Below are 25,154 nucleotides of genomic sequence, written 5' to 3' on the forward strand. Positions count from 1 at the left end.
ATCCCTTTAGCTGATATAACATGTCCTAGATATTGGATCTCCTTTTGATAAAAAGTACACTTAGACAACTTCCCGTATAGCTTATGTTCTCTCAACCTCCGTAGAACATTTTCTAGATGTTCTTGATGTTCTTTTTCATTTCTTCAGTAGATCAGGATATCATCTATAAAGACCAATACAAACTTATCCAAATAGTCTTGAAAAATATTATTCATCGGGTTCACAAAGGCTCTCGGGGCGTTAGTTAACCCGAAGGGTAATACCGTAAACTCATAATGCTTGTATCTAGTCCTAAACGTAATCTTGTGGATATCTTCATCCTTGATGCGGAGTTGATGGTATCTTGACCTTAAGTCAATTTTTTAGAATACTGTAGCACCTTTAATTTGATCAAACAGATCATCGATTCTAGGAAGTGGGTATCGGTTCTTGATGGTGACCTTATTGAGCATCCTATAGTCTAGACTCTATACACAGTCTCATAGTTCTGTCCTTCCTGACAAGCAATATCGGGGCTCCCCAAGGTGAAACACTGGGTTGAATAAGTTTCTTATCTAACATATCTTGCAACTGCAATTGTAGTTCCATCAATTCAGTCATGGTCATCCGATAAGGAGCTCAGGATATAGGTTCTACCCCAAGTATTAAATCTATTGCAAAATCAAAAGCTCTAGATGGAGGTGGTCCTTAAAGTTCTTCTAGAAAAACATCCTGAAACTTCTTGAGGTATGGATACTTCTCCTCAAAGGATTCCCTCAATTTTTCTCTAATTATACATGTTCAAAGATGTAGTCATCACCATAAGTAGTATCTATAGGTTCTCTCAAGTTTTCAATCTTAATCGCAAAAATCTCGCAGCCTTTTCTTCCACATTTCTTGAGTTGCATGGTAGATATCTGGCATGGTTTTATTTCATGCAGAACTCCCTTGATGCTTACAAGGTTGCCTTCATCATCTAGACATTCTACAGTTTTCGCAAGACAATCAACCTTGGCCTTGTGCTCACTAAGCCAATTAATACCTATGATGATGGGATAGGACCCAAGAGGTGCTACATATAGGTTTAGTTCTGTAGAGAATTCAAGGAAGTCAACCCGTGCCTCAAACAAGCACTGCTCTACCTTAGCCCTTGATAGGTTTGCATACTCGATAATCCATGGTTTTCCCATGTAACTAGATCTCTTTGAAAATTTACTTAATAATTTTGGAGATGTAAAACATTATGAGGCTCCGATATCAATTAATATAGAAATAGGGTTTCCATAGATCTTACCCGAAATTTTGATTAGGCATAGCTATTGTTCAGCCTACTAATTGTCTAGTGCTATGTGAATCCTATGCTGGTAGACATGTTGTGGTGGTAGTGGTGGTTGAGATGGTTTGTTGGTGTTTGTCTTACCAAGACATTTGTTAGCATAGTGATCCCCTCTACAGTTGTAGCATCCTACTGGTGGCACCCTCCTTCCATTTCCCTTGCCATTCTTATTTGTATTGGAGTTACGTTGAGATGGTTTGTTGGTGTTTGTCTTACCAAGACATTTGTTAGCATAGTGATCCCCTCCACAGTTGTAGCATCCTACTGGTGGCACCCTCCTTTCATTTCCCTTGCCATTCTTATTTGTATTGGAGTTACTTTTGAGATCCTTGTTACCATTTCCTCTTCATTCTAGTTTGTTTGGTTTGTAGTCCTTAAATTGTTTCTTGTGGGATCCAGTATTTGCCCCTTCGGAATTCCAACTCGTTTTCCTTTTGTTATCTCGAATAGAATCATCTCTTTGATTTTACATTTTTGTCGAACAACCTTTTTCTAGGGCTTCTACCATGGTTCGAGGAGTGAGAACATTAACTGCCCCACCAATCCTATTATTTAGTCCCATGATAAATTTTCTCACTTTTAGATTTCTATCTTACTGATATGGAGGTACATACTTTAGCAGATGGGTGAACTTCTCCCAATACTTGTGTATAGACATATCCCCTTGCCTAAGGTGATGGAAGTCCAATAGCTTTTGGTCGTAGAAAGTTTGGAGTAACCAATGATTTTTAAAGATGATCACGAACTTCTCATAGGTAATCTCAGTTGTTTTAATATTCAGTTCAACCTTGGTGTTTCCCCACCAAGTAGCAGCTTCTCCTGAAAAATGGTATATTCCCCAAACTACCTTTGAGGATTCCGAGAAATTACTAATCTCAAAATATTGTTCCATTTCCGTTAACCAGGCCTCTGCATCCTCTCTGAATTTGGAACCAAAGAACTTGGGTGGTTTGATCTTTTTAATGTCTACGGATAAGTTGCTAACTATTTCAAGTTTCTTTTGTTTCTCAATTTGGGTAAGTGAGGCTTGAGCATTTCTCTCACTGTGCTCAGAGATTTCAGGTCTTGTTTTGGGAGGGGCCGAGGAATGCATTTCCTCTTGACTTTGCCCAATCTAGGCTACTAATTTGTTCATCCGCTTCTCCATATTGTCTAACTTCGTTTGCATGTCTTGCAAAACCTGAAGTAGCAAATCAATGGGAGGGAGTGGATTGTTCTCATGGACCATTTCGTGGTTTGCGACATTCCTGTTGTTGTTCATGTTTCTTAATTATTTTGTCTTAAAAGTAATTGAAAGTTCTTTACGTCAAATTCTTTGGTTTATACACATTTATACAAAAGCAAAAACAAAATTGAGAAGAGGAGGAATACACAAGAATAGACAGAATTTTGACTACTTTATTTATTCAACACTAAACTTTTCAGCTACATTTACAATAGCCTTTATTTACAAAACTCCCTCTACTAAGGGTGTTACATTTAGATTATAGATTCAATCACTCTAAAATTTTATTTCGACTTCTTATTCAATTTCAATTACGGTTTTATACATATCTTGCACCATCCAAGATCTATGGAAGTGCATAAGAGGGTTGGCCTAGCAAGCATCCCAAACTTGAATGAGTTTGTTTCTATAAGTTGCCTTCCTAGCAGGAGTCCATCTGACCTTTTCCTTTCTCATTCATTACAGATCTTGTTTTAAAGTTTCGTTGTCCCAAGGCATGGAACAACAAGAATAATCATAGTTTGGCATGTTCTTAATCAAGTATGGAAAGATGGGATGTTGTGTCTTCTTGCAAGGAGTCTTTCGTGTATACATCCTGTTACATTTAAATCTAAGAAATCTCAGGATTACTAATCTTGCTAGGTGATGTGCCCAAGGTTCAATGTCGAACCCAGCGCTCTGATACCATATGTAACATATCAAATTTATAGACTGAAAAAATATTGCTTGATTCTGAAATTCCTAACTAGAACCAAATAACCAAAAGAATGTAAAATGGTTAGGAAAAAAACACAACCATATTACCAAAGTAAACATCTTTTACACCTTACAATCCATTTCATGTGAAAATAATTGAATTAACCTTTCAAACTGAAACAACTAATTAACTCATTTCTATAACAATTCAAGAGAAATTAAATCATTTCCATATATTCAATGAATTATATAATAATTACAAGAAATGAACTTGCAAGATAGAATCCAAAAAGAAACATATAGAATCTAGAGATGAGGTATCTGAAGACATTGTGCAAGCCTCAGCTTTCTGGTAAGAGGAGAAGCACTGACATAGGCTTAACCTCCCAACCACAGACCTTCTTAATCCCCAAACAATATTTTGACAAGAAAGGCCCTACCCTAGGGTTAGGCTTGGGGCACTATCAGTCCAACCATCTAAGCATATCGATGTTTAGAATGTTCGCTCAATAATAAGTGGGCATGCTTGATTAACTAGCACGACATCATGTGATCAAATGGAAGGCAAGCATGCCTCTAAACGACCTTGACCAAGGATTTAGATGGGTTTATAATACTCAATCACCACCGCTCAACTTGACAATAGGGTATATGAATTGGACAAACGAGTTTACTTGGGAAATTTGTAGAAGTTTATTATAAAAGTTATCATGTTATCATCTATGGTAGTTCTGATTTTTGTTCTTCCTTTGCAAGGATTTCCTTGCCTCTTTGCCCCCTTTCATTGGCCTTTCTAGCTAGGGTGAGTCCTTAGTGTTGTTCAACTTTGTTAATCATGGAATTCTATCCATTGGTGGGCACACCGCTAGTAACAACTAATGGAAAGATGTACTTCAAATCAGGCATCATGTCATTCTTATGATTGAGAACCATACTTGTTTAAACAAAGACAAAATCACAAATGTATCACAAAAAGGCACAGAGTTCTTTAAGAAAATCTCTCATACAGTATATCGGCCCCAATATGATATTGACAATTTGCATTGATCTTGAATGAAAATAAAAAGGGTCGACAGAACATAAGCCAAGTGTATAGTCAATGAACGTACAACTAATGCATAATTAATAAGAGTTGGATGCATGATTTATCCATCAAGAAATATTTGCATCAATCAATGTTACACCAGTACGGGGGTACTTCGGAACACTGGGACGAGTTTCCGAGACACAAGGAAAATGAGCCTCATTTTTGAGACAGTGGGGGGAGGGCCAGGGGATGGCGGCAAGGGGAGAACGGGCCAGAGAGGGGTGTTGTATAGTATACATATAGAACTTGAAATGCTAGCTATGAAATGATGTTTCAGTAGTTCACTAGAACTTACCAATATAAAATACTTGAACATAGCAAAATTTCAACATGAATTAGAACCATTGACATTCAACATAGTAACATATTACATACCCAATAGTGACATTCAAAAATCAAAGTTCAAATAGAAATTCAAGTACACATCCCAGTGGTGACATGGTTGTGGAATGGCGGAGGTGGGAGTGCTTGGGTACTCAAGTACTCGGTGCAAAGACATCTCGGGGATGGGTACTTCAAGGTTTGGGAGGGGGTGTGAGTCTCTAGGTTACAATGGCATCAATTAAGAGGTATGAAGAAAAGAAATATAAACACCAAGATAATTTGAACAAATGCTTTGTGAGATTATAGAAGCCTCTATCAAGTGGCTCAAGCCGACTTGACTATGAATGAAATGTGATTACTGTTTGGAGAAGCCCATGTTGAATCAGAGGCATTATGCTTAGTGCATAGATAGAATAGTAAGAGCATAGATAAGGAGAAGAGTGTCATCTCCACCAAACATGAAATGTTTTAAATATTCTTTAGGCTCAAGCCAGCCACAGCTCAAGGTGGTAGTTTCGATCAAGACCATCGGTTTCAAGTTCACTAATTTAACAGAAAAGGTGGTGCCAAGTGTATAGGGTCGCCTCTCATGAAGAGTTATAAGTTGATTTAATGAAGAGCTCCATTGAAAAACATTTATATATATACATATATATTTTTTTTTTAATGATTGCATCATGCTATTATTGTATCTAAAGTCACACTCATTAAAATATGTATAACTATATACATGCGTAGTTCAAAGAATATGGTTTATTATAATATCATATCCTCTTGATGTATGCATGTGTATATATACTTATATTAATAAGTACGAACTATAGATATTACTTTAATATCCTGGTGGTATCATATATATATATAGGTGATGATAAAAGAAAAATAGAGGTGACATCACGAAACAACAAAGGTAATGGTTTGGAACATGAATTTTGATTATGATTATATATATATATATATATATATATATATATATATATATATATATATACACGTTTGTCCAAGTAGCTCATGTGTGTCCAATGTGTGCACCCTGTTGTGAAGTCGCTAGATCCTTACCAAGGTAGTTAGAGGTCATACCTGGTGATCGAACAAATGGACTAGAATAGTGCCCCATTCCTTAAATCTCATTTAGCAATGCTTTCTCCCCTTCGTCTAGTCCTACAACCACCAATGCAACATTTCCACAATAATAACAAGTTCTCCCATTTAAGTCAATATTAGAACATTTCACAAAATAACTGTAGCAATGGTTAACTACCATTTTCCATAAACAAGTAGGCATGATAACTGATAACCAATTCCATTATAACAACCACTTCTACATGAAATAAACGGTTAATTATAACTTCCCTTTTCACATGATTAAGAAAGTGACAGTTTTAACTAATCATCTCAACAACTATAACTTATTCTAATTAAGTCACAATTTTGGGATGTAACAATAAGAGAGTCATAATTGCCCAAATAGTGACACTGATATCAAATGGTCACTTTTGTTGACAATTGCTTCATATGCATTTGCTCAATGGATGAATACTATAATCCCCCGAGTTTCCAAAACGAGGACAGTGGGGGACAATGGGATGGGTTGTTGGGACGGCAAAAAACTTTGCTGTTATAGGGATAGCCGAGACGACTATATATAGGGAAAATTCAAAAATATTAAATATATAGGGAAATTTGCATATATATATTACGTTCATATGAAGACATGGACAAACCATGCTATTTAAACATCATCGAACCTTAACATACAACATTTCAATAATCAAACTCAATGCTCAATATGCTATAATGCATTCATAATTTGGAATTATTGTAAATGTAGATGTAATATTAAGATAATAACATAAAAATTTGAAATGTACCCAAGAACATAATTTAGAATTCATTTTCAATAGCAACATGAACAATAACCTGCTTCCAAATTGAAACACACTACTATTTATTAATTATGAAATCACCCTTTCAATTCATTGTAAGTGGACTGCTATTATTATTAATACAAAAAGGTTCTCTATACAGTTTTGATCATGATATAGGTTTGTTAGAGTCTCAAGGTCCTCTGCATCACTCATAAATAATCATTAAATGAACTTGGCGCCAAAACTATATAATAAGCTTTTAACATTATTCTAATTAAATTGGACTTAATTAACAATCAAATAATCATGGGATTAGCTCATTAAATTTCTCCAAGAGGTCAACTCTGAAACCAAATGTTCACTGCCAAAGCCAAACACCAGAGTACCCTGCCAAAAGTGGTAATCCTAAACATGATAGGAATCCCAACTCTCTGATCTAGAGCACTCCTAAACCAACCTATTCGCTGAAAAGGGAATTGGCCTCTGGTTTTGCCAACTTGGACCCCCTAACCACCTAACTCAGCCTTCAAGGGCCACTGATAAGCTAATCCACACTATGAGGTGAGCTAAAAAGAGGACATTAGAGTCCACCCTTCCTGAAATTGCTTGTCCCCAAGCAATCTAAGAAACAGATAACACACCAGCCCACCTAGATCCCAAAGGTAGAATTGTGTAATGTCGCTATGATCACCAACTTGCTCCTGTAACAGTATAATTGACAAGACCTGCCAAGCTAAATCGAATCTGATCGTGCTCTATCCTCTACCATCGCTATAGCCTCAACCTCTCTATCCACACGGTCAATCCACTAAAGGTCCTCATTAGTAAAGATAGGATTCATAGACTCAGTGATCCACTTGAAATTTGCATCAACCTCCTCTAGCATGATCAAGGTGGAGTCACTAGCCAAAATTTGTTTCGTTCGAAGATGAAGGTTGTAATAAATAAATATTGGATCGTTCGACATCTCCGTAGACAGCCTATTACTCCTTAGGGAGTGAATATTCTCAAAGGTACTCCAGTTGTGCTCACAACCTGAAGCTGCACAATTGGCTTAATATGCAGGTGGAAATTCTCTAAAGGTTGGATGTTTTAGCACCAAACATTAGCTGCCATTTATCTGAGAAAAGAAAAAAGAAAAAAATTAGTCTCATTTCCAACTTTAAGGCTAAAAATACAATAACAAATTATGTACTAAACATAAATTTGTACCTAGTTGCAATTCTACTCAACCAGTTTTGCACATTTGACTACTAAACAACTCCCCTTGTGCATTATCCAATGTCTCTATCTCATAGAATGTAATTATGAAATTAGTATCACTAGTAGACATCCTCTCTGACACTAAATAGAACCTTGTAAGAACCTCCTCATTTACCTTGAAATAAGGGCGGTGATGGTATTTTGGAATGAGGTAATTAGTGACAGCATAGATGGGCTTGTGAAGCTAGAGGTGTCATCTCCTATCAATTATCACCCAAATAGGATGAAACTTACTCTCATCTCCTCCTTAGATAGATCTAATGGCCTCCTTGGCCCTATCTATGCCCTCATATATTAGTCTGTAGTGGGCTTCTCCACGTCAACAACTTGTAGGAGAAGTACCAGGGGCTCAGTTTCCTTCAATATTATTGTGAAATATTAAAAATAGTGAAGTGCAAATAAAAATAAGCAAAATTGCAAGCAAAAGAAAAATATGAAAATAATTTAAAAGCAAAATATAACGTAGAATTTATGAAAAATTGCCTGCACAATCTCTAAACAAAGAGTCCAAAAACCTGCCTTGTTATATGCAACCTCCCACATCAATCCTTGCAGGGATCATAACATAGGTTGAGGAAGTCCACTCCTCACCAAAAAACATGGGCCTCAAAGCTGCCTTTGACCGCATCATAGATTTTAATGTGATAAAATTTGTGGCAAATCTTTTGATTCCTGAACAATCCAACTAAATCTGCTTTGTATATTTCCTCATTATTGCAAGAGTTTTTAGCCTTATCAATGCACGTCATGACTTTGTTGGGCTTGCCAATATCCTTCAGTACAAGGTCAAGGCAATGGGTCACACGTGGAGATCAAGTTAGCCTCATCATTTTGAATTGGTTTCTTAGTCTTAGGTTTAGGTGTAGGAGTGTAAACATTTGGGAAAAGTCTATGTTACCCCAAGATTCCAAGCTGGGGGGGACAAGAAAACAGGTTGCAGAGACAGTTTTTTTGCCAGAGCAAGGGACGACCATATATATATATATATATATATATATATATTCATCAGTTTCACATTCATCACAGAAACATAGTTTAAAACTTTAAAATTATCAATTTCATTCATCAAATAATGATTCGTCAATGATCATAGAGCATAACAATTAGCATCTAATCAAGTCATCATACAAAATAGCATCATTTTCAATCATCATCTAAGAATACCAATAGTAAGCCTCAACCTGATAAGCGTTGAACAACTATGTTCAGCCAGTGTTTAACAGTTGCCTTTCAACCTGCGCTAAAAAATTTAAAACCTTTTAACACCTACATTATGCTTCAAGACAGTCATCTGTCTTTGTGTCAGACACAAGATTGCAAAGTAACAATTAAAATTAAAATTAAAAGTATGTTCTATAAACTAAGTTATAAGCTTAAAGTTTTATAAAATATTTTTTTTTTAAATTATAAATTACTTCAAGTCCTCATTCCAATACCTGGGCTAACAGGGGAAAAAAATCATTTTTTAATGTTTTTGGGATCAATGTTTTTTTTTAATTGGAAACTTTTAGCAATCCCCCAAATGGCTGGGAAACAGAAAATCAGTCCCCGGAATGGTGAATGAGATTTGGAAACTTGTTGACTGTTTCCTAAGTTTCGGGGTCGCATTTCTGGTTTTCTTGGCTTGGAAGAGACAGCTTGGAAACATCCCCTGCTATCCCCCCATCCCCAAAACCGTCCCTATTTCCAAAACTTGGGGCTTAGGGGTGGAAACGCATCCCTGGGTAACATAGGAAAAGATATAATTTCCAAACCTCAAGGCTGCTGCAATAAGACAATATTACAGAAAATTAACATTTGTGCATTGTATTTTATATACTAGTATAGAAAAAAGGGTTTGTCTCAAAACAAAATGTAAGGTTTTAAAAATCTTTCAATTATTGAATCTTTGATTCGTTTCCTTTCACATTCAAACTTGAGAGTTCAAAGAAAGAACAATCAACAAACCCTATATTTTTTAGAAGAAATTATAAAAAATGTAGGGTTTGTTGATTGTTCTTTTGTTGAACTCTGAAGTTTAAATTTGAAAGGAAAAGATTCAAGGATTGGTGAGTTTAAAAGAAACAATTAAGATTGTAGTTTAGAAAATACCAAAATAGTAGAGCCAAAAAATCCATAAATTTTCTCTCTTAACTCTTACAACAAACTTGAAATGAGAAGAAAGCTCTTTCCAATTTTGGTATGGATTTGTTGAAGATTTTTTGCTCTTCCTCCTTGCTAGTTGCACTTCTATGGACTATTTTTTTTCTTCACAACTCACTCTTCTCTTTTTTTGCCAATAGAATGAAATGAGATCCCTTTCAATAGAACAAAAAAACATAACTTAAAACTTTCTAATTTTACATTTCTTCTTGCAAATTACCTTTGCATTGCCGATTGAGTCCCACCATCGAGACTTGCTGACCATATGCAGACTCGTGAGTTGGTGAATCAGGGTGATTCAGACCCCAAACTTGATTGAATTCGAGTCCAAGCCCCTACAAATCCCCAGGGTCAACCAGCCCAGAACTCGCAAAGTCTGGGTGAGTCCATGCAAGGCTAGGAACTTTGATTACAAATATTATCTAGCTATGGAATCCAAAAAGCTTCTAGTCGTGCATATTCCCTCTAATAGAGATCCACCTTTTGCTTGTGCTATTTCAAACCACCATCTGAGGAACTCCTCATTTATCCTGATGATTTCACGTTAAACTTTGTGAAATTAGGCTTAGGAGAAAACAATATAGCTAATTATGGAGATAATTTCATATTGAGCTTTGTGAAATCAACCTTGGGTGAGGAAAACACAGCAAATTCTGGAGCTCTACTAGGGCTACTATGTTATGCAGTGATGCATCTCCTATCCCCCATCCCCTCCCTATTTTGAGGACAGGGGGACATAAATGAAAAACCTCCTAGACATTCTTGATTGCCAGCAATGCTAGGAAATACCCCTTGACATTTGGGGATGGCTAGTTGTTCCCAAAATGGCTAGGGAATGTTCAAACGTCCCCTACCCATCCCCAGGAGGACTTGCTGTCCCCTTTGCCTTGGGGCAATTTTGGACATTAAAAAACAAAACAAAAAATACTTTTGTAGAAAAATCATTTCACAATAGCAGCACCGTAAGGGACCACAAGGGCATGTGTTTGTCTTCTTAACCCTAAATTAATAAAACGAGATCGAAGCAAAAACATATTACATTTTACCTATGTCACAAGGTTTGAATTTGTGTTTCACAGGCCATAATGAGGCTTAGTTTCATAGATTGTGCATTTAGCCTGTTATATGTTGATGTTTGAGACTTCTTCATACATGTTTTGAGACATCTTAATTGGGATATTCATATGGAATGACCATGAATTTGATGCTTGGACTATTGTTATATTGCCATTATACTACTGCTCATGATTTATATTGCTGCTATAATCATTTATGTTATTATACTACTGCTGTAAGTCAAGATTTATATGCAATGTTGTCTTGTTGTTGTCAAAATATTGACATCTCTCTTCCCCTCTCTCTATCTAGAATATATATATATATATATATATATATATATATATATATATGTATGTATGTATGTATGTATGTATGTATGTATGTATATGTATGTATGTATATGTATATGTATGTATGTATGTCCAAACACACACACACACACACATATACATATACATATGCATATATATGCATATACATTTTATACACACACACCCACACACCGCCGTCCCCTATTTTTGGCCCTTTAGGAAACATCCCAGAAATGTGTCCCCTGTCCCCGAAACACTGTGGAACATAGGAGGGCCATTGTGAAGGGTTCTGAAGGTAAGCTCAACAATTGGGTTGTTGCATTTTTTACTGGATCACAGGAAAGGGAAGTGGATGTTCTGGGTTCTATCAGCAATCTGGAAGTGTCACCTATTAAATCATAGCCAACAGTCATCCTATCCCAGAGCCCTGTGTTAAACAGACCTCTGATCAGAGAAGAATTGTGGTTTTAGATCTCAGATTTTAGTTGGATTCTCTCTGGTTCTTGAGCATTTTGGTTTTGGAGGCTATGTTTCTCACTGTAACTGATTTTCGCTCGTGAAAGTGGAGGTTCCTTATTTGTATTCCTTTACAGCAATATGCTAGATAGTTACTTTCCTTCTAAGAGGATGTGTGCCCATAGATCCCACATCTTATCTAGCCAAAAACTAATACCGGGTATATTTCAAATGCACAAGAGAATGTCCTGTGTGACTAGTGCACAAGCTAAAATTATATGTAATTGGTAGTTTTTATTTAAATTGGTGAAGGAAAGTTACTTCTGTACAATCATGTGACTAAGGGCATAAATTATTGGGTACCTCTGCAATATATAATTGTTTAGAAAGCCATTTCTCATGTCACGTTTAAGAAAATATTTAAGATGTAACAAATTCTTAAAAGTCTCTAGTCATGTAAAACGCCAAAGGATTTATTAATTTTAGAACCTATAAATGGAAAAGATATTTCCTAAAATAATTAAGTTCCAAAATACAAACAAGGGGGCTCAAGTGTTGCTTTCTCACGATAGTTCTCAGGGTAATTCCTGTTAGACCACTGCTTCTACATAATGCAGAAGATATCTAAACAGAAATTCACATCTATATGAACGAATGAACAATAATAAGACGAGCTAAAGAAACAACAAACAGCCTTAAGATGTGGATGGATACATTGACAAATACATCTCCATCTTAACTGTACTTCATGGCTCGGATGCCTTTTGATATTCAGTTGCCAGAGCCACTGACATTGCTAATTGTCAATACTCTGTGAGAAAACAAAAGGTAAACTGCTAGCTCAGGAACCACACTACCGACAAAGGCAAGCAATCATTCAATGGTGTATGATTCATAATTGAAAAAAAAAAAGAAAAAACATGAAGGAAAAAATAACGAGGAAATGAAAAAAAACAGAATTATTTCTAGGAGGGAAAATGCTCTGTGATAATTGAAAACTTGTCGTTGGCTCAAGTTCCAGTCAATCTTGGGTATACTTGCAAGGGAAGGCTGCCTATTGCATTTGTCCGAAAGATGCTGCAAGTCTAAATCTTCCAACCTCTTCTGCAGAAATTGGTCAAGGTACGGTACTTCGACAATCATCAATCCTGCTGCTCAAATTCGGAGAATTAACAGAAGTTGGGTTATGTTATTCTCATGAAAATGTAATGTCAGTGCACAAGTGACAAGACAATTATAATTCAGCTTCAGAACCTATTGCAATTCTAATTTCTCATGACGACATAATGTCATGAAAGAACATCACAGTCACCATATATCAAGCGATCAATCAAATGGGGAAGGCAGTGCATGTCAGCAAAGCCCTTCTTAGGAAAGTGGACAAGACATGTTTAGCAAATAATAATATATTCCAAAGGAAGACTTGTGTCTATACAGAAAATTTAATAGTGACTAACTCTTTGAATATAACTTTCTATCTAATAATTGATCTATGATCCACTGGTGAAATTCATTTGGTCTTTATATATTCCTCCAGGATTGTGTTCCAGGTCCCAACTAAGAAAAAGGGTTGACAAAACATTCAAACCAATTTCCTAGTATCTGTCGAGCCTCATGCAATGGTCTGGTGGTAAGTTTGGAACAGCTTTTCCTGATGATGACTCTTATAATGCTTGGTGATTAAATGAACCATCAGTGGAAAAGGCCGAATGCAAGTTATTTGTGAATGTTGATGGAAATGACACAAGGGCACATTTTTAAGATATTCCTACTTACCAAAATTTAAAACAAATTATCATTCTACATTACAAATTCTGAATTCTCTCATTTATGGTTATAAAGTGGTGATTTTCAGAGCGGCCTTCAAAAATTAATGACTGGTTTTTTTCGTGTTGGAATGTCTTAGAATTTTAATATTTATTTACACTTAATTGCTTGACCAAGTTTGCATATAATATTTTCATACATGAGGGTAGCGATCGGCACATGAAATGTATTAATGTAATTAGTAAGTTGTAAACTCCATGAAAAACATGTCCTCATTGCTTAGCAGCTTATTCTTCTCAAAACTGATTTCTAATTAAAAGAGAACAAAACACAAAGGAAGAATATCAAGAGTAAATTTATTGATGGGTATGGGTATTTTCAATATGAAATTTGCATGACCGTGTATACCAAACTCAATCCAAAACTGTCTTGAGATGAACTAAATTGGTAAATCAAAAGGGTTGCCCAATGAAGCCCCTCGTCTAAATCCCCGAAAGGCGTGTACACAAGTAAAATTTGAGTAATATAATACATCCAATTTCGAGTTGTGTACTACTGTACCACTTCCATTCTTGGTTGTCGTGTACTAGTAACAATTTCAGATCCCAGGTGCAGTGTATTATTATGATGCCCTGATATAGATAGATAGATAGATAAAATTTTAACATCCACGAGGCTAAAAATAGCCTATGGGACAGCAAGACAACTCAAGCAGACTTAAGTAACAATGTTCGTTGCTTGTGTAGGATGATGATGAGTCCACCCAATTGCTCAATGTACTCTTCGTTGAATAGGTTATGCCAAGAACAGTCACATATAGTGTCCGCAAATTTATCTCTACTACTCTTGTAGGCTTCATATTCTAAAATAAAGTGCTGTTCAGTTTCCACTTTCCCAGAATTGCAGAATCTGCAAATTCTTTCTTCTCAAACCTCCTTTGGCCTCTTCCAATGTCCGGTCTCACAACGAAGTTGGTGAGAGTTGGTTCTCAGCTGAGCAATAAGAATTTTAGCCCTCCAAGAAATGTTGGCTCCTATGTATGCTTTTTGGAGTTGATCACAAGCGGGGTTGAACTCATTTATATAATATAATTTCTTCCTTCCGATCTCGCTTCTCCAATTTCTCTTGTAGAATTTCTCCATGACAAAGACCTTTATTTCTTTATTATTTGTGGGGCACATATTGAATTGAATATTCCATTTACTCGTCCATTTGATGTTTTGTTGCATCCATGTCCTTTTTCACTGACATAGTGTGTCACTAAAGACCACTTTAGGCCATCTATCCTCTTCCATTTTTTCGATTCTCTTTAGATAACTTAGAAGGCGAACCATAGCAAGTGCCTCAATAGGAGCAGCCCCCATTTCACTTAGCATGATATCATATGGAACAGTGCTTTTGATTTTAAACTTGCTTGTGATCAAGCGCTTTTGGATTCCTTCGATTTGTTTCCATTGTGCTATAGTAGTGTTGCTGGCCCATAATTCACACCCGTAAAGAACAACTGGCAGCACAAGAAGACCGAACAAGGTTTGAATAGTTTTCCAATCCCACAACTCTGCTTCACGGCACCTATTCTGAAGAGCATAAAAAGCCTTCCACCCACCTAATATCCTTTTATAACTGCAGCTAGACCAGCTTAGTTTTTTGTTGAAATCGATGCCAAGGTATTTATACTCCGCAACTTCTTCAAGAACACTTCCATTGTAATAAAATTCATGTTGGTGTTGTTTTTTATTATTAGAGAAAATCATAACCTTAGTCTTGCTGATATTGACCTGCATCCCCACCATTCCGCAAAAGCGCTCAAGAGAAGATAGATGATCTTGCAAACCATGGGCAGATTTGGCAATTAAAATGAGATCGTCCGCATATAGGAGCAGCTTTATAACAAATTCACCTAGCTGAATGCCTTCACCCTTTTGCATGTTTAACCACTCTTCCAGTTTGTCAATATATAAACCAAACAAAGTAGGAGATAAAAGGCAGCCTTGTTTGACCCCGATATCGCTCCTAAAACATTCTGAAATGCCATCTGAAGTTCTGATTTTAACTTTCACCTCTTCGTACATCCTATGAACAGCAGCTCTGAGATGCATAGGAATCCCCAATTCTTCCATCCTAAACCAAAGCTTGTCTCTCGGGACGGTGTCAAAAGCCTTTTTAAAGTTGACAAAGCAACAAAATACCTCTTCCTTTTTCTCCCATTCTTTTTCAATAATGTGTCTCAAAGTGACACAGTGATCCACTGTCGAGTGCTTTGGCCTAAAACCAGCTTGCCCTTTAGCACGTTTATGGTTTTCTTCTGCCCATTTGCTGATCCTAGTTTCTATCATGCTGCCAAAAAGTTTAGCAAAGAGGGGATTGATCATTATAGTCCTGTAGTTGGAGGGATTGTTAACATCACCACTCTTAAAAAGTGGTATTGCAAGGCTGATTGTCCAATCTTTTGGAAACCCTTCTTGACAAATTTTGTTGAAAATTTTAGTGATGTGCGGTGCAAGAGTTTTCATACCCCACTTCAGATATTCTGCTTGGAACGCAACAAGGTCTTTTGCTTTACCTCCACTTAACTTCTTAATCCCTGCCTCTATCTCTTGCACAGTGAAAAGATTTGTATCATCATTGACCAAAGGTGGCTGTCCCACTCCACCCTCTTGTTCATAAAGTTTCTTAGCATATTCAAACCATTGGGTGGCAGTAATATTATTATTTTCAGTTTGTTTTCTCCTTGGTTGGAGTTCTTTCCAAAAACGTTTGGGGTTATTTCTACCCAAGAAAATTAACTCCTCTCTCCTTGTGAACATAAAATCAGTTTTTTTCTTCTTTAGGATCTGTTTGTAGGCCTTAATGTCAAGGTTAGTTTTATTTGACTCCCTTAGGTTTCTTCTAGCCCTCTTGCATTCCTTATCAAACCAAGCATTGGCTGGAAAACAATTAGTTTCAGATTTTCTATTTTTTGCTCTTTTGCATTTTGAAAGAGCCTCATGAATCAAATTTGATAAATCATAACTGTTAACACCATGTTTATACATAGGGTGTCCCATACAAAGTTCCTCAAGAGTAGTTCTAAAAGTGTTACTGTTTTCTGAAGTTAACAAAATTCTGCCCTGAGAAGGGGGGTATTGAGGGCCTTGGGTTTTTGCTCCAATCCGCCTATCCTTTGCCCAATACAAATTTACGTACAACGGTCTATGATCTGATTTGAGATCCCAAATGTGTTCTCCAATTGCAACTTCTTCAATATTTTCATACAAATTCTGCGAACAAATTACATAATCTACCACACTTGCTCCATTGTATGTGTTGCAAGTGAAAGTGCCTGACTTAGCCCATCTAGCCAAACCATTACAAATTATGAGATCAAATGTGCCACATAGAGTGATCAATTCTTCCCTAAAATGATTGCAGCCTTTAGCATCTTTGGATATTCTTTCCCATTGATGATTTCTTTCTTCTATGAGCCAAATAGAGTTATCATTTACTTTGGAGCTGAAAATACTTGCTTGCCAATTTGCTGTCCTAGCATTGAAATCTCCAACAAGAAGAACATCCCCATGCTGCGAAAAAATAGCAACATCTTTCTTTAACACAGCATAGGGGTCATTGTGATCTAAGCCACACTTTTTATAAGTTTTAGATACTTGTGGAGCAAAGTAACAGGCTACAATCCTGATAAGAGTGTTATTTTCCACAATTTTGAGCCATATGAATTGTTTATTAGAATCAGTCTTTTCCAACTGAATGGCACGACCTTCCCTTTCTTTTACTAGAACCATTATACCTCCATAACCTTTACCATTTCCCACTACCTCATTCCACACTGCCATCTTCCAGTAGCCTTCAAACAATGGGGTCTTACATCCCTCATGCTCATGTGTCTCTATGAGACAAATAATGTCTTTGCCTTCCGCAATAGGTCCTAACCCAGGCCCACGTCTCCATGGATAACCTCTGCAATTCCAACAAACTAAACTTAAGGACGCCTGGGTTAAGTTTGATTGCTATTTGTTTTGATGTGAAAGACTCGAAGTTGAGTTATTATCGCTAAGCATGATTGCTGATCTTGTTGTATCGCTGCATGCTAATGTGTTTGTTGTCACACCTTTGTTGCCTTCTTGCTGCCCTTCATTGGAGCGGTAGCCAAAATGAGCAATAATTGCTTTTCCCTTGAACATCCAAGCTCTTTTGCCTTCATTTCTAGCTGTTCTTATTTTTTCCATTTCCATTCTTCTTTCTACTTGCTGTCTCATGGTTAAATCCTCCTCTATAACAAAGCGAGAACCCCTCAAGAGCTGTTTTTTGTTAAGTAAATTTTTTTTGTCGCTAATGCTGGGCATGACTACCTTGATTGGCCTATTTCTCTTAGCTTCTGGTTTGCCAACCCTCCAAGCTTGACAGATTTGTCCTTGCCACAACAACACATCTTGTAGGAAATCCCACGTTAAGTCGAGGGTGTGTTCGCCTTCCCCATAATCTTTTATCCCTTTGATAATTATATTGGATGCCGTACGCTGTCTTTCCTTGACCTCTCCGTCTTGTGTGTTCACACGAATCTTTGCCTCTTCTCTTGCCATATCAAGGTGTTTGCTGTTTTTGTCCCAAGTTTTGGTGACTTCTGAAAAACTTCTCCTCTCCTCTTCAACCCCTGCCTTTCCCAACGAATTAGTGTGAAAAATCGGTCTCTCCTTATAATGAGATGACTCAATATTTGTTGTGACCTTGTTTGTTTCCAATGTAGCATTCAGATTTTTCCATTCATCCTTCATATTCTGCCATTCAAGCTTCTCTGCTAAAAGTGTTTCTTGCAGCGTTGAGATTTGAGCTTTTAAAATGTTGTTATTATCTGCAAGAGTTTTATTTGCTGCAATTAACCCCTGCATATTACGATAACTTTCTTGTTCCTTAGCCTCTAGGAATTCCAACCTCCTCTTGGCCCTCAATAGTTCTTGCACATAAAGATCTGGGCACCATGCGAGAGGTGTGGAGGTAGGGCTGTAAGTGACAGAATCGACAAAGTTGTTGCTACCACGCAAATGACTGTCACCATCTAAGTGTGGAGGGGGGTACATTTTGACAACATCTTTTTGTTTCTTCTCTGGTTTATGCAATCTCTGTCTGTGTTTCTGCTTTTCATGTGACCCTTTCAAGCGAGCAAGTCTACGTTTTAAAATGCCCTTGAACTGTTTAATGTTGACCCAAATATATTTCCCTGTCTTGCCGAGTGATGCCATTTTGACTTGACCTAAATGGTTAGTTTCAAAGTGCACCAGAATTTCTTGACCGTTTTTTATTAATGATATGGTTTGTTTTCTCAATGCTTGCATATCCACCGTTTGTTTTCCCATTGTTTGTGTATCCACAATTGGTTTTTCCATTGATCAAAAGAAAGAAGGACGAAACAAAACTAACAAGAGCAAATATATAAAACAAAAAAAAGTCGAAAAGTGCACCTGGAAACCCCTGGCTTAAAAGCCTACCCCTATTTTGCTGTGGGCTGGGCCCAGCCGTTGTTTTTCCTTTGGAAACGAGCCTGTCTGCTGCCTAGTCCCACTCTGATGCTCCGGTGTGATGTCCTGGTCCCACTGTGCCCTTACCTGCTTAGTGCCCTATCTTTTCTACCCCCATTACTATAAACTTTACCATTTCATCAATTTCATCACGTATAATAATGACGCGGCGAATATCCTTCCCTTTTACCCAATGCTCCAAGTGCAATCATTTATTTACTATTCCATGCGGTTATTTTATTTCCCCCGTCTTCCTCCTGCGACTGGCACAATAGGCAGAATGTGGAAGGAAAAATAACACGAAACCCTACGAGATACTAATTTCCGAAATGGAAGCTGCAACAAAATCCACTTCAAAAATCCTCACGAAGACATTCGGACAGCAGACATAAAATACAGCCTTCGACTTGTATTTACGGAGTGTACTCTTGTGAACCTAAGACCAAACCAGATGGTACATCAAACCAGAACGATTCTCTTCCACTAACACTACAGATATCTAAAGCAAAAGGTTCTGCCTACAGAGAGAGAAATCTCGGCAGAAAGCTACCTCAAATTTTTGCCACTCCTATCGTATACTTCAAATATGTACCAATTAAAAATTTTCATAGAATCAGTGGAATGTGTGGAATCAGTGAGAAGTTGAATGTGTGGAATCAGTGAGAAGTTGAAAGCAAAATGTGCTTGAACGCATCTGCATTGAGTGAAGAGCAGACTTCAGCTTGGCGTAAACCTCTGTTATATAGAAAACAATCCTGGGAGCCACGTAGTAATATAGCACGTCCAATTATAGGGTGTGGTATGTTGAGAAGAGGCCAAGCTGGGGTCTAATATTTCAACAAAAGGTCCAAGTGCAAGCCTCCATTGAATTGGGCTTAATAAAAATCCTTGACAGCGGGTAATGACATCTAAGTAACAGGTTCCTCCATAAAGAGTATATTTAACGACGAAAGACAACAAATGACTTCATTTCGGAAGGTTGTAAACATAAAAACATGAAGGCAATGATCATACCAGGAGTATGGAAGAAATGCAATTCATGGAGGATAGCTGGTCTGCCAGTGTGCCACTGAATGTGGGGACAAATGGGTCCTTTTTTGAGGATTGAAATCATATTCCTCACCCTATCTGAATTCTCGGGATGATTTTCGAGCACCTCCAAGAATCCAGGATTGTGCAGAGTATCAAATACGCCACGGCCAAGATTATGTTTGAGCATTCCTTCATGCCAAAATACATGTAATTTCTCCATTGTTTGAGTTTCAGTGAGTAGAAGTTCAGGGTCTACTCCGAAAACTGCGATGTCAACTCTTTTTTTCCAATTATTATTATTAGTAGTTCATGCTTTGGCAGCTAACAAATGGAATCATTAGATCCATTAGAAAAACTATCAGAGATCTATTTATGTTTACAAAAGTTTTATTAATTTGAATGTATTTAAAAGTTAAGATAATGTAAATAATTTGAAATTCTATTTTTAATATATTTTTATAAAATAAAAATAAAAAATTATTATTATTAGTAGTTCATGTTTTGGTAGCTAACAAATGGAATCATTAGATCTATTAGAAAAACTATCAGAGATCCATTTATGCTTGCAAAAGTTTTATTAATTTCACTGTATTTAAAAGGAAAGATAATGTAAATAATTTAAAATTCTATTTGTAATATAAAAAGAGATCTATTTATGTTCGCAAAGTTTTATTAATTTCAATGTATTTAAAAGTTAACATAATGTAAATAATTTGAAATTCTATTTTTAATATATTTTTATAAAATAAAAATAAAAAATAATGAAAGTACAGCTGATACCAAAAATCTATATGTTATATTTATGAAACATTAAATAAATATTATGTATGACTCACATGTTATTTCATTGTTTTAAATGTGAAATGCAATTGATATTATGGTTTACAAAATCTCTGTTAAGCAACAATTCTAATAGTTCTATCTACCCTACGTTGAAATTTCATGAAATTTCATCTAGGTACAAATTGCAAAAATTTGGAATTTTTGTTTGATGCAAAGTTTCTTCCTAGGTATGCGAGTTTTATTTGAGACATACCCATTTCATATATTGGGATGTGTAGGGTCATAAGGTTTAGAATGCCTTGTAATTCGGTTAGGGTTTTTTAATGTGTTGTGGCTAATCGTTCCTCTGCAACCCTATCTGTAGTTTTTTATTTTGTTTACAAATCCTTCAATTTTTGTGTCAAGTGAAATTAGAAGCACAATGCTACCCATTAAAAGTATTATGGCCATAAAAATAGATGGAGATTACTCATCTGGCAATCAATAATTTAATATCTATTGTGGTTTGAATGTTAGGAAAAATGTTAGAAACCTTCTATTGAGCAAAGAAGAGACATGTTTAGTTTTTTGGGCTTCAATTTTTCTCTTTTTTCAAGGTTATGGCTTCCATTCCTTACCTTGCCTCCACTTTAAGGCTTGCAAATATTCACACTGGGGGAAATAAAAGTACAAGATAGGATGAGTGTGGTAAAGTTGAGGCCATAGTAGTTGATGAAGAAAAGCAAGGGGGGGTATATGTTGGTTATTATGCCTAGTGAGCAAAAACCCACTTTTGTAGCCACCCAAATTATCTCTCACCTCATGCGATATAATACTTTGTCTAGAAAAGGTCCACTTTTTTAATTCCCACTCAAATCTATATTTTGTTGCACTTATCGCAAACAAAGTTGAAGATTCATTCACATTAGTGATCGAAGAGGGTTCCTTCAATGTTTAAAATAAAGAATAAAGTAAGCAATCATTTGAGCAATTGTAGGAAACCTCTTGTCCCTTCTATATTGATCACTTGGAGTTTCTTTTTAACACATTATGGCTTTGTACTTCCAACAAGGCTTCATATGTTTCTCCATGAAGCCTTCCATCTACATTTTCATCACAATGAGTTGCAAAAAATATATGAATTAAATCTTGACAACCATGGCTAACTCTGTGGGATGGAGTCATTTTAAAAGAAACCAACCTTCTCTCTATTTTTGTCATTTATGTGCATTCAACCTCCATATGACTAATTTTTTAATAATATTTTCTAGATTCTTGAGATTTGATGTAACAAAAACCCTACTGATGTAGGTTGCATTCTCCATTTATTTTGTTTATGTTAGTTGTGACCCATTGTATTCATTATGTAACTACTCATGGACATTCCTTCTGAAAGTTTAAACACTCAAAAAAAAAAATTGCTCATGAGGAACTCTGCTTAAATGTATTGATGCTTCTCTAATGCATTTTCAACTCTATTTGCTACTAAGAGTTTATCTATATGTAAGTTGTCATCATGAAGGCTTGACCCTCTTATGGAATGAGGGTTTTGAAAACTTTACCACATTCTTTTACACTTTTTCTCAGCCTTAATCTCTTTTTCAAATTTTTGTCCATTGATTTCTTTTTTCTTAGAGTAAAGCATGAATATACCATGATCAATAGATGTGAGGAATAGTATACAAAGTTATTCTAAATTATACTAGTCTAATCCAATAATTTTTGCCTCATATCAATTGTTTTGGTAGTTGTTGAAGGTGATGTCAAGGATTTGTTTTTTTAACTTTCTTATTCCAAAGAGAAATAAAAGGCAGTGAGATTTCACCCAAGTAAGTCACACAAGGATTAACACTATTACTATTCACTTATTATGCTAGGCCTTTGGTCGCTCTACTATTTTAGTGCCTGCATTGTATTTAATAATTTTTTGAGGGGTCTTTTTGTTGATTCTTTATTGAAGCTCAAAAGTTGGGGTTTGATTTATAAATGTATATTTTGTTCACAGATATTGCAACTACCCTAGGCAAAAAATGTGTGTTGTGCAACGAAGCATTTTCCCTTAAAACATTTTCCTACATTTGTGGTTTGTTTCAGTATATACATATATTTTTTTTAGAGGAAATCCACTCTATTGTCATGTTCTCTCAAGCATTGGATTGTTGGTTCCTTGATTTCATTATGGAGGATTGTACAAGGTTTTTTTTTATATTCTCTTGTTTTAGTTGCAAGTGCAAAGTAGTGTTTTTTTTCTCACTGCGATCATTTTAAAAGAACAATAAGATCTCTTTTAGAACACAATTGAACATTATCATCATTAACTTTTGATGTCACATACCTTATTAACCCTTTACTGTTCTCTATGTCTTCTTGCTAGTAACCATGACATCTCTAACCTCTATCTTTGTGTAATTTATCATTGTTTTGTGAATGATGGTCATTATTCATTTTCATTATTATGATTTTCATAGCGGCACTCTTTATAAAACTGCTCCTAAATGCATGAACCTTCTTATTTTGATCACTTATAACCCTAGAAGCATGCCCTATGATTGCGTACCTTAATCAAATCATTATTACTTTTACGAATGAAACCATACTTCACCTTCTCTTCCTTCCATCCTACTTTCTTTGAACTTTTAATGTCCATTGATTTACACATTTTGTATTACTTATTCTAAATTGAGATCTCATGATATATTATATTGTCACAAATCAGTACTGAGAGGGGGTGAATCAATAATTACTTTAAAATTGGTTACCTGAGCCATTGTATTAAATAACTTAAATGGCATTTGCTTAAACAATAATATAATGACAAATGTAACACAATAGAACCATGCAAGATCACATAATAAATTAGATTTGAATGACACATAGATTTTTATATGTGGAAACTCTTAGTGGGAGGATGAAATCATGGTGGGGGTAATATATCCACTAGCCTTTTATTGTGGATAAAAGGTTGCTCGATTAAAGGCTAAAATTGTTCTTTCTAAGAACCCATTATGTTAAGAATGTTAGCAATATGTTAGAATTATAGTTAGCCTATGAAAGCTACCTTGTGAGAGACAAAACTTGCCTTGTAGATATTTTATTCAATCTTTGAAGATTTCTAATCTCCTTCCTCTTCCTTATCTTGCCTTGTGAACACCGTTGTGTCACGTATCACTCTTGCATGTTCCTTGGTGTATCATATAACCTATCTATTGTTCAACTTCTTGCTCTACGACTACACTTCTTCACTCGCTTGCCAAAAAGGATCTTAACAATACACAATAATTAGGTATACAAAACCTATTTACACTTTTCAATATCTGGGTACCAAAACCATAATTAAAAAAAATATTGGTCAAATGATGTATTAAAAATTTGAATACCACATACAAGATATTCACAGAACACCTATGACTACCTATGAGTAGATACATAAACTGGTAGGCTTCCAAATCTACCTAGGGTCTTATGATGTAGCTTCAGTCCTTTTTATTTGCAAACACTTAATCATGGAAGCTTGTCACAATACATTTCACCTTTAGCCTTTTTTCATGTCACATCAATGGTGAGTCGTCATACTTTCTTTTTTTTTATGAGTATTTTATTACACCTTTGTGCTCATGTTACTTGACATAGCTTCTCACTATTGAGATTATGTGTGTTGCACATATTGCATAATATTGTTTATATTGTATTATTTAATGTTGCACCAAGGAGCACATAGATGGACATACAATATGGAGAGATTCCCATGGAATATATTTGATGATTTGTATTGTAACATTGTGATAATATTTGATGTAATTATTTAATATTGGGAAAAAGTAATTAAATGCCCAATATTAAATGTGTGTCAATTGGGGTTTGGTAGCACATAGTTTTAGCTCATGGTTTATGTAATACCGCTTGATGGTTTATGAGATCTTGCTACTATATGAGCAACCACAAGGGTAGTTGTATAGGCAAGAAAAGTTGAGAAAGACAAGGCAAGACAAGTTAGCCAAGGGAACATTTATACGAAGGTTGGAATCATGGCATAGGATGTGTGGATTCATGCTTGTTCACATAGATTGTTTTGTTGTCGCTATGGTTTTGAAGGCTTCCATGGTTGTATTGCAATGGTGTGTTGTTAAATAATACATGATGATGGTTTCTTTTGGAGGTTGGGATTTTTCTCCTCAATGAGGGTTTCCTAGGGTATATCTTATGCCACAATTTGTGGGTATGTTGTCTATTCTCTTGCATGTGGATTATAATTGCTTATTTAATAAGATCTATTATGGGTTATGAGGAAATGTGATATTTTTGGTTACATGTTTCCTTACACTCACTTGTTTAGACCA

The 25,154-nt window shown here is 35.9% G+C and overlaps 1 protein-coding gene across 1 annotated transcript in view; it reads right to left on the bottom strand.

Moving 5' to 3' along the window:
- Positions 1-20,400, bottom strand: part of HDA08 (histone deacetylase 8) — a 169,325-nt gene extending 148,925 nt beyond the window's left edge. The window contains 1 exon segment of the mRNA XM_089808878.1: positions 20,038-20,400. Within this exon segment, the coding sequence (XP_089665004.1) occupies positions 20,038-20,275 (238 nt within the window). The 5' untranslated portion in view covers positions 20,276-20,400.
- Positions 20,401-25,154: the final 4,754 nt, after the last annotated feature.

The sequence above is a fragment of the Cupressus sempervirens genome, chromosome 11 (assembly GCF_028749045.1).
Source record: "Cupressus sempervirens isolate cs-2001-9-10 chromosome 11, ASM2874904v1, whole genome shotgun sequence".
Lineage (NCBI taxonomy): Eukaryota > Viridiplantae > Streptophyta > Pinopsida > Cupressales > Cupressaceae > Cupressus > Cupressus sempervirens.